The sequence below is a fragment of the Canis lupus genome, chromosome 33 (genome assembly GCF_048164855.1).
Source record: "Canis lupus baileyi chromosome 33, mCanLup2.hap1, whole genome shotgun sequence".
Classification (NCBI taxonomy): domain Eukaryota; kingdom Metazoa; phylum Chordata; class Mammalia; order Carnivora; family Canidae; genus Canis; species Canis lupus.
Window position 1 is genome coordinate 23,507,197 of NC_132870.1, and position 18,149 is coordinate 23,525,345.

At 34.2% G+C, this 18,149-nt stretch overlaps 1 protein-coding gene across 5 annotated transcripts in view; it reads left to right on the forward strand.

Moving 5' to 3' along the window:
* The window catches only part of BANK1 (B cell scaffold protein with ankyrin repeats 1), a 287,136-nt gene that overhangs the window by 107,287 nt on the left and 161,700 nt on the right, over positions 1-18,149 (forward strand). For all 5 annotated transcript variants that reach the window (XM_072810740.1, XM_072810741.1, XM_072810738.1 and 2 more), the window contains exon 6: positions 1,492-1,597. In XM_072810740.1, coding sequence (XP_072666841.1) covers positions 1,492-1,597 — 106 coding nt within the window. The remainder of the gene's footprint in view (positions 1-1,491; positions 1,598-18,149) is intronic.

The following is an 18,149-nucleotide window of genomic DNA, read 5'->3' on the forward strand; positions in this document are numbered from 1 at the left end:
TTCCTTGAAGATGAGTTTATTGTTGAATCTCTCCTCCTTTTTAAGGACAAAATGCTCCAAAGCTAATGGCTTCACATAGTCCATAGCATTAAGTAGATTAATGTTGATTTTGCTGAGCATTCTTAGCCACAAGTTGAGAAGACTTTCATCTTCTCTCCTTACTTTTAAGGAGAACTTTTAAAAATCTAGAGAAGTCTGAACTGCTTTATTATTTAAAGCATGTGGATATGTTGACAAATAAATAGAGTAACAAAAATGTCTTTTGTTTCAATCCAGTCATTTAATTTTTGTGATTATGTATTGATAATAAGTCTAATTTTATTTGGAAATCATTTCAAAAATCTTAATTAGGAACTTTTGTTCACAATCCTCTCTCTATACCAATCTGGCAATCTTTATTGATTGGTCCACCTCCTTAGATATAGTTATCTATGTCTCAAGTTAAATTGGTCTCAGACATAGCTTCACAAAACACAATTTTAAAAGAATGGTAGCTCTGTAACCAGTTTGTCATCCATAGTAGAATTCTACATGGTTCATCCCCAAATGCTCAGTTTAGGAAAATAGAGTAGATATATGGTTATTCAATAGCTGGGGCAAGGGGAAACCAAGATGAATATTCTCCCTCACTTTGGCACAGAAATGAAATAATCTATTTAAAACTATTCCATTTCTGATGTTTAAATTGAAGAACTGGACTTATCATTTTATTATTTCTTTTATTAAAATGTGACATGTAGGGGCACCTGGGTGACTCAGCGGTTAAGCCTCTGCCTTCAGTTCAGGTCGTGATCCTGGGGTCCTGAGATCGAGTCCCACATCAGGCTCTCTATAGGGAGCCTGCTTCTCCCTCTGCCTATGTCTCTGCCTCTCTCTGTGTGTCTCTTATGAATAAATGAATAAAATCTTTAAAAAATAAAATAAACAAAAATAAATAAAATATAACATGTATTTTAACAAAATTTAGTTTCAAAACAAATTCCAGTGTTATCATTGATCTGATGTAATACTTTTTTAAATTAGTAAGTATTTAAATAAAGTTACTCATCCAGACAAAAAGATTTTTATCTATTGCATCTGTTTTTCCGTTGTTTTAATAACTGACTTTTAGGGTTGCTTGGGTGGCTCGGTTGGTTAAGTGTCTGCCTTCAGCTCAGGTCATGATTCCAGCGTCCTGGGATCAAGTCCAGCATCAGGCTTCCTGCTCAGTGGGGGGAATCAGCTTCTCTCTCCCTCTGCTACTCCCGAGCTTGTGCTCTCTCTCTCTTGCTCGCTCACTCACTCTCTCAAATGAATAAATAAAATCTTTAAAAAAAATAACTGACCTTTAGGTAAGCCTCTAATATTTTGTACTTTCCTTTCAAAAGAGGTGTCAGTATTATTAGAAAGATTAACCAGTATTTACTCCAGCTAATTTTTATTATGTTGCACTAAGATGAGTTTCTATGTAAATAAATGAACTAAGAAAATTTCCTTTTCGTTTGAAAACAGAAGGACATGGATGAACTTGATGATATTCTCACATCCATATTCAAACATGAGATACCATATTATGAGTTTCGATCATTCCAACCTGAAATCGACCCACAGAAAGAATGTAAGTATTTTCCAGCTTCATCAATTATTCACTCTGTGCAACTATTTAATAAATATTATAGCTAGGAATATAGCTATCTGCATTGGTGATTAAATGTTTTAGACAATTCCCATCCCCTGGCAAGAAAGCACATTTGTAACAAACTTCTAAAGCTCCATTTGGTAAATTGTTTTATCACAAGCCCTAAAAATGTGCCTAACCTTTGCAATCAGCAAACCTGCTTCCTGATTCTTATTCTAAGGAAATTTCTAGATAATTGATAATGGAGATTGTTCATCATAGCATTATTTGTAATTACTGAAAGTAGAAATAACTTATTCTTCCAAATGTAGGTAATTGATTAAATAAATTTTGGCACATCCATTAATACAACAATCATAAACAAATTTTATTATGAACTGATTTGCTGGCTGGAGTGATGCTTTGATATATACTTAATTGAATAAAAGCAGGGTACATAGCAGTAGATAGAATGTGATCTGCTTAAAACAGTACATAGCTTTAGTAGTATATATGTTTATATATGTGATAGGTAGAAAGAGAGTCTGGACAAACATGCACCTGTTAACAAGTTGTTCAATTTAAGGTATTACATCTTTTTTTTCATTTTACTTAATCTGTGTTTTCTACAATGACTCTTATTTGTATCATAAAAAGAAATATGTATACGTATCAAGAAAAGTATATAGAGGAGCTACTACAAGAGAAATCATACTTCTAAATTTTATCATGAGCTCAGCAGTACGTTTTCAAAATTACCTGTTCCTATGTAGTTTGTTGACACACTGTTTATAATTCACTTATATGCCGACTATGTGCCATACACTATGATAGAGACATAATGGTGAGTAAGACAGGCATGAGGCTAAAGAATAGGAGAGGTCTAGTATAGGTATACTGTAGGACTATTTAGCAGAGGCTTTTTCTGTAGAGTTTCTATGCTATTTGAAGTAGTTTTATCCTCAGGTTGGCAAGCCTCAGGGAAACAGGAAGGGAAAGAGTAGGAGCCTGAAATCACCGGCAATTTTGAATTACCTAGATGTGCAAGAACCCCTAAGATGTTTACATTATGAGTTTACATTATGTGGAAAGGTTAATAATGGGCTAGTTTTGAATGAGAAATCTTGTGAGAATGGTGAAAACTTATTTTATTCCCCAAATGCATTTTAACAATATATAACTCACAAAAGTTAGACATTAAGTTAAGGTAGAAAAGGAACATAACATGATATCTCACTTGAGACACTCATAATTTGATTGGGAAACAAGATAATGTATAAGTCATAATAGAAAGAAACAATGTACTAAACTCTATGGAATTGATTGCCTCAACAATAGGATTTTAGAGAAAAGCTGTATTATTTTTCAAGACTTGTTTCATAAAGGAGGTATGATCTTTACGTGAGTCTTGAATAACGTGTTCCAATTAGGAAAGAGAAAAGAAATAGGAATTCTATGCAGGAAAAAGTGCTGGAAAGATATGAGATAGAATTATTAAATAATTTTTCAAATTCCTTCAGCATTTGAATTTATTTAGGTTGTGGAATGAGAATTATGGAACTGAGAGAATGGAATGGCCTCTCATTTTTATGGGTTAAGAATTCTAGCTAAGTTTGAAAAGTGCTTGTTACCTTGTTTAGGCTGTAAAATGTGAATTTTAGAGTTAGAAATGATGGAAGAGCTCTGGTCCCTTATTTTTATAGAAAAAGAATTCTGGATACGTTAAATCACAGTTCCTGATAATGTGGATACAGTTAAACTTCTGCTTTTCTAGCAAACTTCCAGGTAAAGCTGATGCTGCTAGTCTCAGATCTTTCATGAGTACTAAGTGTTTAGAGCAGTGGTTCTCAAACTTAGTGAGTATTATGATTAGCTGTGGAGCTTTTAGAACATTTGATGCCTAAACCACATCCCTCTTCCACCCCCAAGTAATGAAGAATCTGGGAATGGTTCCAGCTCTCAGTAGTTTTTAAAGTTTTCTAGGTGATTCCAATGGGCAGCCAAGTTTATCCACCCCTTGTGTCTTCAACTTATTACAGATTTCTACAGGGAAGTAATTCATCTTCATACTGATCTTTGGCATAAAGAAAATACTACTCTCTCTTTACAAAGGCTATAAAATTAGTAGAGTCTGAAAGTTTTGAATCATTACTAGAATTTAATAATCATTATATATTTGAAAGAGATTTTTAAACATTTTTGAAAGAAAGCTACAAATGAAAAGTTCAATGTAATCTAGGTAATTCATTCAGAAACCTCATTGCTGGATATTGTTAGATGATGGATGCTATTAAACCTGTAACATGCAAACAACCGTCATGATATGAGGCTTTTACTCCTAGTGGAAGTACAAAATAACAAAATACAAATCACAGAACAAAAATACCCAAGATAGACATGAATATGACTGCAGTCATGTTTTGCTTGCTTTCTTGACCTCATAATCTTGAATTAAAGTCAGCTTCAGAATACCTGGTCTTTAGGAACTTGCACCTGGATTTTCATAGTGTTCAAGTTAAATTGATGAGAAGATTTGAGAGGTCTTTATACACAAAGTGGAATTAATTCAACAAGAGAGTTTGGGAAAGAAATGGTAGGTTGTTAAGTAAGTTCTGTAGAAACATTTCTAGATATGAACTGAGCAGTAAGTTCAGCAAACAGTGAATCAGGTATAATTTCAGATATCTGTCCCTGAAGACAGTTCTACAATTATTTGGTGAAATATTTTGCTTATTAAATATTTATTATTTATTACTCTATATTTTAGATGAAATAAATTGGATGTTAGGACACTGTGTGAAGAAGATAGCCATAAGGAATCGGTAGGATGTACTTGGGGGGGGTGAGCCATGGAGTTACATACAGATAGCTATGGTTCTTAAAAATATGATGCTAAATGCTATATTAATCAAAACTGTTATATCATTGTTTCATCCTCTTTTCTTCTCAAGTCGACTTTGGTAAATTCTGGGTTTAGTTCCCTGTCACTTCATTTATAATAAGTAAAATGTTATTCCTTGCCATTATGCCTTGGTCATTTTCACTCCTATCTACCAATTAATTTCCTTGACTTTTCTTTTCCCCAGGCAAGCAGAGTTGGGGTATATTATATCTCTATAATTAGAGATAACTCAAAAATTATATAAGAAATCAAATCTACTTTAGTGTTCTCTTACCCTATAATGCTTTATTATTGATTTAAAAATAATATTTTCCATTGAGGCGAATTTTCCATAAGAAAAAAATTCTCCCTAGGAGTAGAATAATAAAAGGGTTCTAAATGATCTTGCTATGTTAGTGTAACATAGAACTTTTGAACACAACAGTCATCAAAATAATTCATGAACAACTTTCCAGTATGTGAATCATCAGGGGCTACGAAATCAATATATGGTATTTTAACAGGCAATTTTCTACTGAGACATGAGATACTAGAATAGGAAATATCAGAGTACATTCCTTAAAGCAAGAGTATGATTTTTGAGAAAATTCTGTTTTGGTTGTTGATTTATATATAAACACACGTGGTATGGGCCACTGTGAAATTGATTCGAATGCACCTGACATTGTGTGGTGATGAGACAGAGCAGCACAGCGGCCAGACAAGACTGCTTTAACCTGTCTGCAGTTCTCCCCTGTTTCAAGCTCTCTGCAGAGTTTTGGGAAAGTCTTGCTGTGGTAGTTACATGAATTTCCCTAACTTCAGAACCCTTCCAAGGACTGGGTCATAAAGAGACTCCCCTGTCATGGACAGGAAAAAAAAAATAGCTTGGCTTGTTTATTTATTTATTTATTTATTTATTTATTTATTTATTTATTTATTTAAAAGGCTACAGCTGCTGGTTCAATCACCAATGGGAGTTAGTTCATGAAAAAGGAAACTAGGTTAATTTGAGGCAGATTATTTACCTACACCCAGAGAAGAGTACTGGTTTAATTAAGCCCATGCCAATTTTTTAGAACATGTCAAAACATATCCATTTACAACAAATAGCAATATCTTAATCTAACATAAGACAGCATACACTTGCCAGTGACAACTGAAAGTATTAACTGGGAATATTACCTCCATATATGTCTATAAAATGTAGAGCATATAACTGAATATTAGGTACAAATGTAGTAGTCACTGCAGCTCTAAGATTTGTCATGAACTTGTAATAAGTTTAGGTTCATAGAAAATAGCTCATTTACCAAGGAGAGGAGAACCACATGCTATTGTGCTCTTTTTGTATCATCAAATAATTTAAACATACAGGAAAATATAGAGAACAATGCAAAAAACACCCTTGTATCCATCACCTCGCTTTGCCAAATCTTAACATTTTGTCACATTTGCTTCAGAGCTTCTATTTTTAAGAAATAAAATGCTAAATATCTAGTTGAATTTTTCTAAATCTCCCTCTGTGATTCCACACACTTGAAAAGTGACTGATTAAATTTCTTGTTTTAAATAAATTTCTTGATCATTCTCATGCAGTTCTTCATTTTTTCTAGATACATTTGTTTCCATAATTTATGTTGTACAGTTTTGTATATTTCATGTAAATGATATCACATTTTTCCCTTCATCTTACTATTTTTGCCCAATATAGGTTTTTTTTTTTTTTGTATTTATACACCTGTCTGGATACATTGCTATTACAATACGTTGACTATATTCCTTATGCCAGGCCTTATTCATTCCATAACTGGAAACCTGTATTCCTTTTTCATTTTAAATCATTTGAGAAGAAAATCAGAAGCAATGAAAAAATCAATCTGAAGGGTAAATGGTCAAGATTATTCCTTATTCTGGGATAAGAAGGAATAGGTGGTAGGGAAAGAAAAGGTCATGTAAACACACTTTAAATTAGTTACAAACACATCACTGTTTAGTAAATACACTAAATTAGGGATAGATTTACACATAACACTAACGTAGTAATTGAGTAATTTGGAGATTTAGTATGTAAATTGACTGTGAAATTACAGATTTTTTTTTCACTTCATTTTCTTGATAACTCAACCTATAGGTATAGATTTTCACAACTTCTACCAAGGACATTTTTAGCATATTCTCAAGTTACTTTTGTGAGTTGATGGTTCAATTTTTATCAAATAATAATAAAATAAAACAACCACTTTGAATTCTTTAAAATGTTTTCCACTTGAATAACCAAAAAAAGAGTTATTCCTTTAGTATTATACCACTGTTACTCACTTTTACAGTATTTCTTTGAGGATTCTTTATTTCTCCAGACATGAAGTTTGAAAAGTTATGCTTATAAGCATCATAACTGTGATTGAAGAATGTATATTTTTTTTAAAAGTAAGAAAAGAATGAAGGAAGCTAAAAAGATAATGTTGATACCAGGTCCAAAATTTGGCCTTTTTCCCACTTAAATTATTCTCCAGAAAAGGAAGCACCACTGGCCTTGAGTCCATAGAGAGCATAGATAAGAAAGAACAGTATGTCCTACAGAATCAGAGAAACCTTCCTGGTCTTAAGATGTATCCTAACACTGTGAAGATAAGCAATGTGCTATCTGGAGTCAAGCAACTTTTTATGATGGTCAGCCATTCACATTTCAACAACATTTGTAATTCTTTCTCATTATGCCCATTTACATTACTGTAACAACACATATTCTATAATATTTGAGAATTTTGTAATTATAGATGAAAAAGATGAGCCTTCAAATGTAATATATTCTCAAGTTAAGAGAATTTTGATCTAAAAGATTATATTAAGCAATCTTAGGTTTTCATTCATATTATAAGTGTAAACAAAGTTTCTCCTCAAACTCTGTATCAATAGATAGTATCTGTAGAGCAAATAATGGGAAGAATTATAGACTTTATTTATTCATGACAGACAGGCAGAGAGAGGCAGAGACATAGGCAGAGGGAGAACCAGGCTTCCCGCAGGGAGCCTGATGCAGGACTACATCCCAGGACCACAGGATCATGACCTGAGCCAAAGGCAGACGCTCAACTACTGAGCCACCCAGGTGCCCATAATTATAGTTTTGAGTAACTCCCCAGGACCCCCAAAATTCTGCAAAAAAATCTAAAAGTAACTGGAAATACAGACTAATTCAGAGTGAAATAAAGCACTACACAGAAGAAACAGAAAAGTATCAATTAACTGCCTCATAGGTTCATTTTCCATGGTAGTGAGACTGAATTTCATTTTTATATGCCCTTCCCCCATTTTAAGCATCTCCAAAGTTGAAGGATGTGTTCACACATACACACATTAGTATATGAATAGAAGCCTATAGGACAAAATTGTGACTAGAGCAATGTATAATACAAGGGACAAAATAGCAGATAAAAAAAAAAAAAAAGTAACAGACCAGGCTGAGAATCCAAAGTATGTGGTAACAGCAGGGTTAACAGCACATGATAAAGAACAATAGAGGCTTAAAAGCTGAAGTAGTAGGCTGCATTGTGTCTAGCTGCTTTCGTAGCATTTCTATCCTGAGAACCAGTTTCTGACTTGGCTCATTCTGGAAGCCAGAAAGGTGAGCTGGAAAGGCAAAAGTTGTATCCTTATGGAAGAAGTTGTTGATAATAATGGAAATATGGGAAATAAATGTGACCTCTACCCATGATACCTGACTGACTATAAGAAGTTATTTCCTCCATGCTCATTATCCACAGAATCTGAATAGACATTACCTCTATAAGAATATGACATGTGATGCATGGTTGAAATATTATTTCTAACAATGATTATTTCTGAGATTGCTGTAAGACTGTACATTCCTCCAGGAAATAAAAGTATATGTATTTTAGCATTAAGTTTTGTCTTCTATTGTAGCCTTTACCATTGACAACCTGAAAAGATATTTTAAAATATGTAAGTCAGGGGTGCCTGGATGGCTCTGTTGGACATCCTACTCTTGGTTTCGGCTCAGGCCATGGTCTCAGGGTTGTGGGATTGAGCACTGAGTCAGGTTCCACTGGTCCCTACAGTGTCTGCTTGGCCCTCTTCCTTCCTCTCTGCCCCTTCCCCTACTCTCTCTTTCTCTTTCTCTAAAATAAATAAAATCTTTTTTAAAAAAAATGAATAAAATATGTAAACTAAGACAGAAGAGGGAATCTCTTGGAGAAACAGTGATTAGAATGGAGAAGAAGTACTACCCCAGACATACTTTGTATATTTTACAGTTTTATTAGCAATCTGTGAGGTTAACCTCAGTTTTCCTGGATGTCCACTGTTGCTTAATTATTTGAACCAAGCCTCATTCTTTCTTGTATTTAGCATTTTGCTCATAAACTTTAGTGGACATCAGAATTCCTTGGAAGGTTTGCTAAAACCCAAATTTCTGGGCCCTACTCAGAATTTCTGATACAGTAGGTCTGGGATGGGCCCAGGAATTTCAAATTTCTCACAAATTCGTAGATGATGCTGATGCTACTGGTCTATGAGTCACCAATGAAAACCGCTGAGTAAACACAGCAATAATTGGCAGTACTGTCATATACATAAATAAAATTGACACGAATCCAATTAAAGTCAAGATAGCAGATTTATTTTTATCTTATCATTCCATGTCCCAGAATTTAAAGTCTGGCTGCAAATGAAGTAATCTTAGAGTGCTTATCTAAGAAATATATTTTGTGTGTATCATTAGAAAAAACAAAAAAACCCTCATGAATTTTTAGATGTTAATGAACTCTGCTTTATAATAGGCACTCTTCCACATACTGAGGGAAGGTAGAGGAATATGAAATCAGTAAAATACAAACCATACATTCAGAGGGCACCAATGACAAGGGAAGAGAAGACGTCACAAAAATAAGTGCCACTCATAGAGTGTATGCTCTACTAATAAGAGCTAACATCCACATTTTGCATACTCTATGTGAAGAACAATTCTAAGCACTTTATTTACCTTAACTCATTTAATTCCTCACAAGAATCCCTAGGAAAGACAGTACCTGTCTTGATTTTCTACTTCTGATCTGTAGTATCTGACAGTAGAATGGAAGAAATGACATATGAGCTTTCTGAATATGCTGCTTGAATTCTCTACTCAAATGACTAAGACACATATGTTATTCTTCTCTGGGTCCACACAAAAAAATAAAGGGTTTTCAGAGACAAAAGTAATAAGTTTAAATATGTACGTTTATCATAGAGTTAGAGAAAATACATAAACATTGTCCATTAGTAACTGGTAACAGGAAAGAGGCTCTGTAATAGCCATTTAATAAGAAAAATACATGCATGGGTTAGCCTCAATTATATACACACACTCACAATGGAAGTGGACCTTTTATTATAAATTGAATAAGTTATTACTTAAGGAATTTCTTCTTACATTTGCAGGTGATGTGCAGTAGTGATTTGTAGTGTCACTGCATGTGTAAAAACTCATTCTATTGCTCTGAGAAGGATAGTAACTCAAAGACACAAAATAGTTTTTATGTCTTGTAGCCATAAGTTATGGTTTACCAAACCCACCATGGTCATTTTCTTCACCTCATTAGGCAGGATGCTCCAGAGAAATAGAATAGATGTATTAAGAGAGACAAAGAGACAGAGGGAGGTTTACTTTAAGGAACTGGCTCATGTGATTGTGGCGCTGGCAATTCTGAAATGTGTACGTCATTCCAGGGGGCTGGAAATTTCAGCAGGAGTTGGTTTTGTTGCCCTGTGGTGACCTAGGAGCTAAGTTTATAACCACTATGCTCTACTCAAAGGCCCATATGTCTAATTTAACTTATTGCTATGTAATTTATTGTGACAGCTACCTCATCAACACCCACACCTATACTTTTCCATGACCACCATTGTCACTTTCCCTAATAAATTTCTCTTTCGCTTACCTTGTAACTTTGGAGCCATGAACCTGAATGTTATCTTAAATTCACCTCTTTCTTCAGCAGACTCAATCAAGTCCTACTAACTTTTCTTTTAACGTGTCTGATATTTCTGTCCTTCCTTGTCCATTCCAGGCTGTCTCCACTCTAATTCAGGCCATCAGTTACTTCTTGTTCCTGAAAAAATCTTCTAGCAGGTATTTCTAACATGTTTCATTTTCCATCCTACACTTCAGTGCTCCCCAAACATTCTTATGTTCCATTTTTATTCTGTCCCTATGTTATGTATGATGGTGCTTCCAAAGGCATCTTAAGCTCTAACCAGTCCATTTATTGTTTCCAATACTGCCCAGATTTTCCTCCTTGCCTTAGTTCATTTTTATTATCAAAATTATTTAACTTTTTTTTTAAAGAATAAATCCATTGCTAAAGACTATAAGAAGTCCTCAAAAATGCTGAATACTCTTGACTACTGAAATCAAGCATTCTTGCCTGATATGTTGATTTACTGCTTCGTGGTGCATATCTTTTGATTTCCATGTGCAACCCATACAAAGGCCAGTGGACAGCTTTCTATCTGTAAGTCATAGCCTCATGGGAGAGTGTACAACTTTATCCAGAGGGCTTCCACACTTAGATTGTTCTAGGTTTCCTGATTCTTTCTAGACACCATTCTGCTTCTTCCTCGCTTCTTAGTGTTTTATATTGTCAAGATTCATCAGAGACAAAGTTAGTGATTTTCAAAAGTCATTTTTAAATGAACACAGAGAAACAGAATACAGTCACACATCTAGAGAAATGAAGTTTCTAGAGACTTCTTATTTTATTTATTTATTTTAGAGATTTTTTATTTTAAACAGAGATTCGCCACAGATTGATTGGATTGGTTGAACTTGGAGCAGCCTTACTTGGGGCAGCATTACTCTTTTTATTACTTCATCACTGAGTTTGATACTGGAAAATGGATAATAAACCTGTTCAAATGTTGTAAGATTTAATTTTAATTGATATCATTCCAAGAACTGTTAAATGAGGACTCTGTATGCTCCTTTGCTTCTTAACATCACCTTTAGGCATGGGGTCCCAGCTCCCAGGCTATTTATTGTGGCCTCATGGATTGCTTCAGTCTTCTTTTGCATGCTGCCTTATTTCACCCTGGCCATTCCTGGCCCACTGCCCTGGATGAGAAGATGTTTTACAGTGTGTCCTCAAATACTCTTTCTCTGGGATCAGACCATCTTGCGTCAACCTGCTGCTTAATGTTCTTCTGCTCTGCTATCACTCATTCCAACACTATGTGTCTGTGATTCCTCCTTTTCAACTCCTTTCATTCATTAGTTGTCATATTTCCTTCCCTTTTCCTTTCTCTTCCTTCTTCCTCTTTTCCTCTTTCTCCTCTTATTACTACTGCTGCTAATTTTTGGTGGATTCTATTTGGGTACTTAGGAACAATGAACTTTTTCTGGATTCAAGGTCACATGCTCCATTCATTTCCCATGCTTCATATCAGTTATCATTCATATGTTTTGCATGCCAGAACATCAATCTTCCAGAACTTTATTTTTTTTAGTTTTATAAAACTCCCAAATTTTAAGCATTTAGTTACAACAAAATATACAGAATCTACCAAAATTAATAAGATGTACAATCACTCAAAGGAATTTGTATTATCTGAGAACGGCACGGTAAGGATTCCCTTTCATACTAGATTTTTCCTATTGTTTTGTCTAAGCATGGTAAGTGGGAAAATAGGCAAAACAGAGTCATGCCCTAGGACTGTCCTTCCTACTTCCAGAGTGGTTGCCAGTGTGGACTCTAAACATGCCCAGTTTGGATTTTAACTTTGTAGGCTCTAAACACAGAGACAAGCAGGGAGAATGCCTCAGAAATCATAAGGTGAGATATTCACAGGTTCCTCTTCTAGCCCTATGCCTTTCCTGGCCTCACTCTGAAGCAACACAAAGGACTGCACTCAGAGACTCCTTCACTGTGTGGAAGAAAGAAAAGAAGGCACCATATTTTGAAAATTTCTAGCCGTGTTGCAATGGGAAACAAATTCTGAACTCTCTCTCCAAAAGGAGAAGGGGCTTTAGATTGCATTAAAATGCAATTGATTGTCATTGTTCACAGTAGTTACATATTATACAGTCGCTGAATAGAGAATACTGAACATTGCTTTAGGAAAAATATAGGATTAGTTTCTTGCAAACCTCTGGTCACATTTTTGTCAACCCATCAATACATAAACTCATTTTTTTGCATGTTTCTGTTTAAAAACACAGCATTTATATGTATTTTTATTCATTAACATTGAACTCATTAACAATATCATTTGATTCATACCTGAACAAAGTTTATCTAACATACTTATTTTCTTCATAAAGCATATCACAGCCTTCTTGTGCTTGGGAACACCAAACAACACCTCTGTATTGTGCCAGGGAGCCACTTTGTAAACTACTAAATCACCACCAACATCCAAAAAAAACCCCACAAAAATGGGAAACGTAGCACTACATAGACCACAAGGAAGACATTTGTTTAAAGTATGAGAGTTGAAATTAGAAGGCAGGGTGTTGCCTTGTTTGGACTCAGCTGGGAACATGCACTTTGGGAGACTCAGATTTTTCACTGCTCTTCACATGTATACAAAGACCACAAAAGGGCCACAAATTTTGGTTTAGGGGTGGTGGGACACAAATAAATTTTTGTGAGTTGGAAAATTTGCAAATATGGAATTCCTGAATAGTGAGGCTCAATAGTAGTTGTTTGTATGAAAGAATACATTGGACCTAGGTTTAATAGCTTATTGATTAAATGTTATTATCTTCATTTAAATGTTGAGAAAATCGTGATACCAAGTTCAAGTAGCTTATCCAAATAACATCATTAGTAAATGCTAGAATTGGGATTCTATCCATTTAATCTGGTTTCAAAGCCCTAATGCTTAAGCACTAACTGCATGATATTGACTCCCAAATTAAGTAAATATTAAGTTTTAGAATTTTAAGATTTATAATACTGAAAGATGTTATTTTGAATTTTATGTATTAAGATGAAACCAGGATTCATTTGAATTTAATGCTGATTAGGAATTTAACTGTTTTAACTAAAAAAAAAAAAAAATCTGTTAAAAATCTTTAAAAAAAAATCTGACATGAAGTTTCCTGAAACAATTAACAAGGGACATACAAAATGGATACAACTTTCAATATTTTCTCATAAATTTTAAGAAGCTATTTTATTTTTTTAAGATTTTATTTATTTATTCGAGACAGAGAGTGGGAGAGGCAGAGACATAGGCAGAGGGAGAAGGAGGCTCCATCCCAGGATCCTGGGATCATGACTTGAGCCAAAGGCATATTCCCAACCACTGAACCACCCCAAGAAAATATTTTAGTAACAAGAATATAATTGCAATAGTTAGTGAGGTAAATACAAAATTGAGTTTAATACTAAAGTGTACTTCTGTGTACTTCCCACTCGTATTTTATGTAATACAAAAGATAACAACAAAACTGCAGCAAGGGTATTGATGGACCATTATTTCCCTCGTGCATTTAATTTACATTGTCAAGGCAGTTATTTTTTGTGCTTGAATTTCTAACTAGGATTTTATGTTTACTATTTCGACAGGGTTGAAGAATGGTACCTCACATGTAGCATTTGTGGTTCTCCTTTCATAGAACGGATTGCACCCAGCAATGCTGTTTTGCAGATCCACAGAAATATGAATGTTTTTATCAGAATCCAAATCCTATGATGAAAGAACAAAAATTATTAGCTTTCTTCAACCTTCATAAATATTATCCTTACTCTTTTAATTGATATCTCACCTATGACATGACTTCTTACCCAGAGGAAAATCAGAAGTCCCCAACCCTCTAATTTTATACACGAAGAATCAGAGGTTCAGGGAGACAAAGGAATTTTCTTAAGCATTACAGATTTAGTGGCTGAGCTTAGATTAGAAAGCAGATATCCTGACTCGTCTCCTCTTTGTTGTGTGCTTCATTATTTTGTCCTAAAGTGGCCACCTGGTCATTCTACTTTGAGTGAATAAATATTTATGATTCTAGATAGTGATTTATGAGAACAAATGGATTACATGATCATGCACTTCCAGTTTCCATAGTCATCTTTTAAATTTTTAAAGCTTATATTCTAACTTTGGGTATATTCCCCATTCTATTATTCTGGTGAGCAGGATTAATCTTTTGAAAGCTTTGGTTTGATTACTTCAATCTAATTATTGGCCACCTTTTATAGGGATTACCTTGAACTGTTAGAAATGGCTCAGCACAAATATATGACTCAATTTCTTTACTATGTACCAATTTATTCATTTTTATTTGCAAAAACTAGTGAAATTGAAATTTCCTTGAAAATGAGAGACATTTAATTCTGTTCTTTGAAATTACCATTCAACATACTTTGGTTGAAACAACTGAAACTTGAAAATGTATTTCCATTAAAAAAGTCAAAAGCAAACTGACTATACTTTAATGTGAATTGTTGCTGCTTATTTACACCAAGAATATAAAAACAGATGCAATGAATCTTGATTAATTCAATGAAAACTTCCATGAAATTAAGCAGATGTATGCTATAGATTAAGCAAACTTTACATGTTTTTTATATCTTCCTAAGAAATCCATTATTTTAATCTAATAACTAAGATGATAAGCTGCTTATAAAATAAATTTAAGTTTAAGAAAATTGCTAAATGGGGATGCCTGGGTGGCTCAGCGGTTGAGCATATGCCTTCGGCTCAGAGCGTGATCCCAGCCAGGATCCAGGATCAAGTCCCACATCGGGCTCCTTGCAGGGAGCCTACTTCTCCCTCTGCCTGTCTCTCTGCCTCTCTTTCTCTGTGTCTCTCATGAATAAATAAATAAAATCTTTAAAAAAAAGAAAATTGCTAAATGGTGTATGAGCTAAGACTAATAGGATTTCTGTTTCTCCTTAAGATGTACATCACAAGAGTCTACTGCTCCCATTGTAACAAGAAGCAAGATGATTTTCCAAATCAGTCTCTTTTTTTAATCCAGCTGAAAGTCAATGACAAAAGAAATCTAAATAAACCAAATTCCAAAAAGGGACCAGTCCTTCACAAGAAAAAAGAAATTCAAGACTTCCTTCTTCCCTTACAGAGCAATCCACTATTGATGAGAAGTAAAGAGAAACCAGCTAAACATTTAGCAAGCTTTAAATGGCTTTATTAGGCTAGTGTGATGGACAAAAATCTCAAAAAGCCCAATTACAGATCACCCAACACCTCTCTTGTAGGCTGTTATAAGTGCATAGAGCTATTAAACCAAGGGCTGGAGGGCAGGAAAGCTGAGAGAGATCCTTGAAAATATTCTGAGTCTTCTCTGAAGGCCCACTAGTGACTGCTGAAAAGTGAAAGGGGGACAGGTTTGCTGAGACAAATCCCACCAAAGCTTTTACCTATGGAAAGCAAGTTCTAAATACAGAGAGGCATAAAAGCTGGAAGAAATACCTCCAAGTGATTGGGATGGGATGGTAAGGAGTCTGAGTGTACTATAGAGGCCCCACAAAATCTGAGAGAGATATTTTGATGTGAAGAAGTCTGGAGGCAGGACTGGAGGAAAAAAAAAAAGAATTATCTGCTAACCCAAAGGTGACACCCAAGCCACTGAGGTTTCTTGAGTCTTAATAGGGCTCAGATCCCAGGTTGTGTGGAAGAAAGCTGTGATCCTGCCCTCAAAATATCTGAAGCCAGTTGTTAATTGAAGCTAAGTAAAGATGCAAAAATGACCAAGCTCAGTTCACCTACAGATAAATTTGACTCTGATCCCAAGTGTTGTTGTCTGACTAAAGAAATGCTGTGCCTTATTCTGGGGGTAAATATAATTTACTTCAGTTCTTTAATACAATGCTAAGTGTATAACAAAAAAATTACAGGAACTATGAAGAAGGAGTAAAAGGTGATTCTTGGTCAAGAAAATAGACAGTGATTAGAAGCAGATTCAGAAATGTTCCAGGGATCCCTGGGTGGCGCAGTGGTTTGGTGCCTGCCTTTGGCCCAGGGTGCGATCCTGGAGACCCACGATTGAATCCCATGTTGGGCTCCCGGTGCATGGAGCCTGCTTCTCCCTCTGCCTATGTCTCTGCCTCTCTCTCTCTCTCTGTGTGACTATCATAAATAAATAAAAATTAAAAAAAAATCTTTAGAAATGTTCCAGATGTTGAAATTTTTAGATGGACCATTAAAATAATTATGATAAAATGTGATAAATTCTATTGTAAAAGTTGGGCAACAATAATTAATTTTAAATTAAAATTATTTTTATCAGAATAGAAATTATCATAAAAAAGGAAATCCTAGAAATATACAATATCAGAAAAATTTTTTAAAAATTAGATGGGCTTACTTATAGACAAAACAAAGAAGAAAAGAGAATCAGTAAACTTGAAGACAGTCCAAATAAAGTATTCAAAACGAAAAAGAGATGAAAAATCTAGACTCAAAATAAAGCCATAAAAAAGAACAGGCTCAGTTCATCTACATATCAATTTGATTCAATTCTGATCCAAGCTGTATAGGATAATATTAAATAATCTAACATATGTGTAATTGTATTCCCTTAGTAAAGGTGACAGAATGAGGCAGAAAAATATTTGAAGAAATATTGGCCAAGAATGATCCAAAATTGATGATTGACATCAATCCACAGATTCAGTAAGCCCTGTAACTCCCAAGCAGACTAAATACAAAAATATATACCTACACACATCATAGTTAAACTGCTGAAAATTAAAAGTAGAAGTAAAATCTTAAAAGTAGCTGTGGGGGGAGAAAGAGAAGGTGAGGAGTTTGTGTTGGAGAAAGCTCATTCCATACAGGAAAACAATTGTAAAAATGATATCTGACTTCTCATCAGCAATAGAGGCCAGAAGACAATGCAATACATAAGTATATATGGTTCCACTTATATGAAATCCAAGAATAAGTAAAACTTACCTATGTTGATAAAAATTAGAAAGTAGTCCACTTCTAAAGTGGAGAATTGACTAGAATGAGACATGAGAGAATTTGCTGTGGTTATCACAGCTTTCTTTAGCTTATTTTCGGTTGTGGTTACTTGAGTGCAAAGAATTGTTAAAACTCATCAAACTCATCAGTGCAATTTGAAACTATACTTTTATAAAAAAAATTTAAGCCCTAGAAACATAAATATCTTTAAAAAAGAACTATAGTGATCGTGTGATTGCAAACATACCTGTTCCAGATACAGAGGAATCCATTCATATCTCAAATTCTCATAATTACCAAATCAGGGTGAAAATATAAAAAGTATGATTTTATAAAAAGTATATACATAAAATCCTGTACTAGTTCCTAACATAATCATACCTGTATTGACATAAATTCTTTTATTCATATATAAAATATATTATATCCACATACTGAGTATATTTAATTTGATGTTCTACAAAAATAATGCTAAAGATCATGATCTAATTAACATTAAAATAACTAATATAGCTCCTATGAATCATTTCAAATTCTTTAAAAAGTTAATGCTTTCATATTTTAATTAAAAAAACTCAAATTAGAAATATTTTAGTTATTGACCATGTATATTAGCAGGCTGAGCATTCCCTACTTAATGAAAATAAGCAGACAAAATAACCTCACTCAAGATAATAAAAGCATTGCTGTAAATGATCATTTAGGCCAGTTTAAAACCAATTCACCATTTTATAA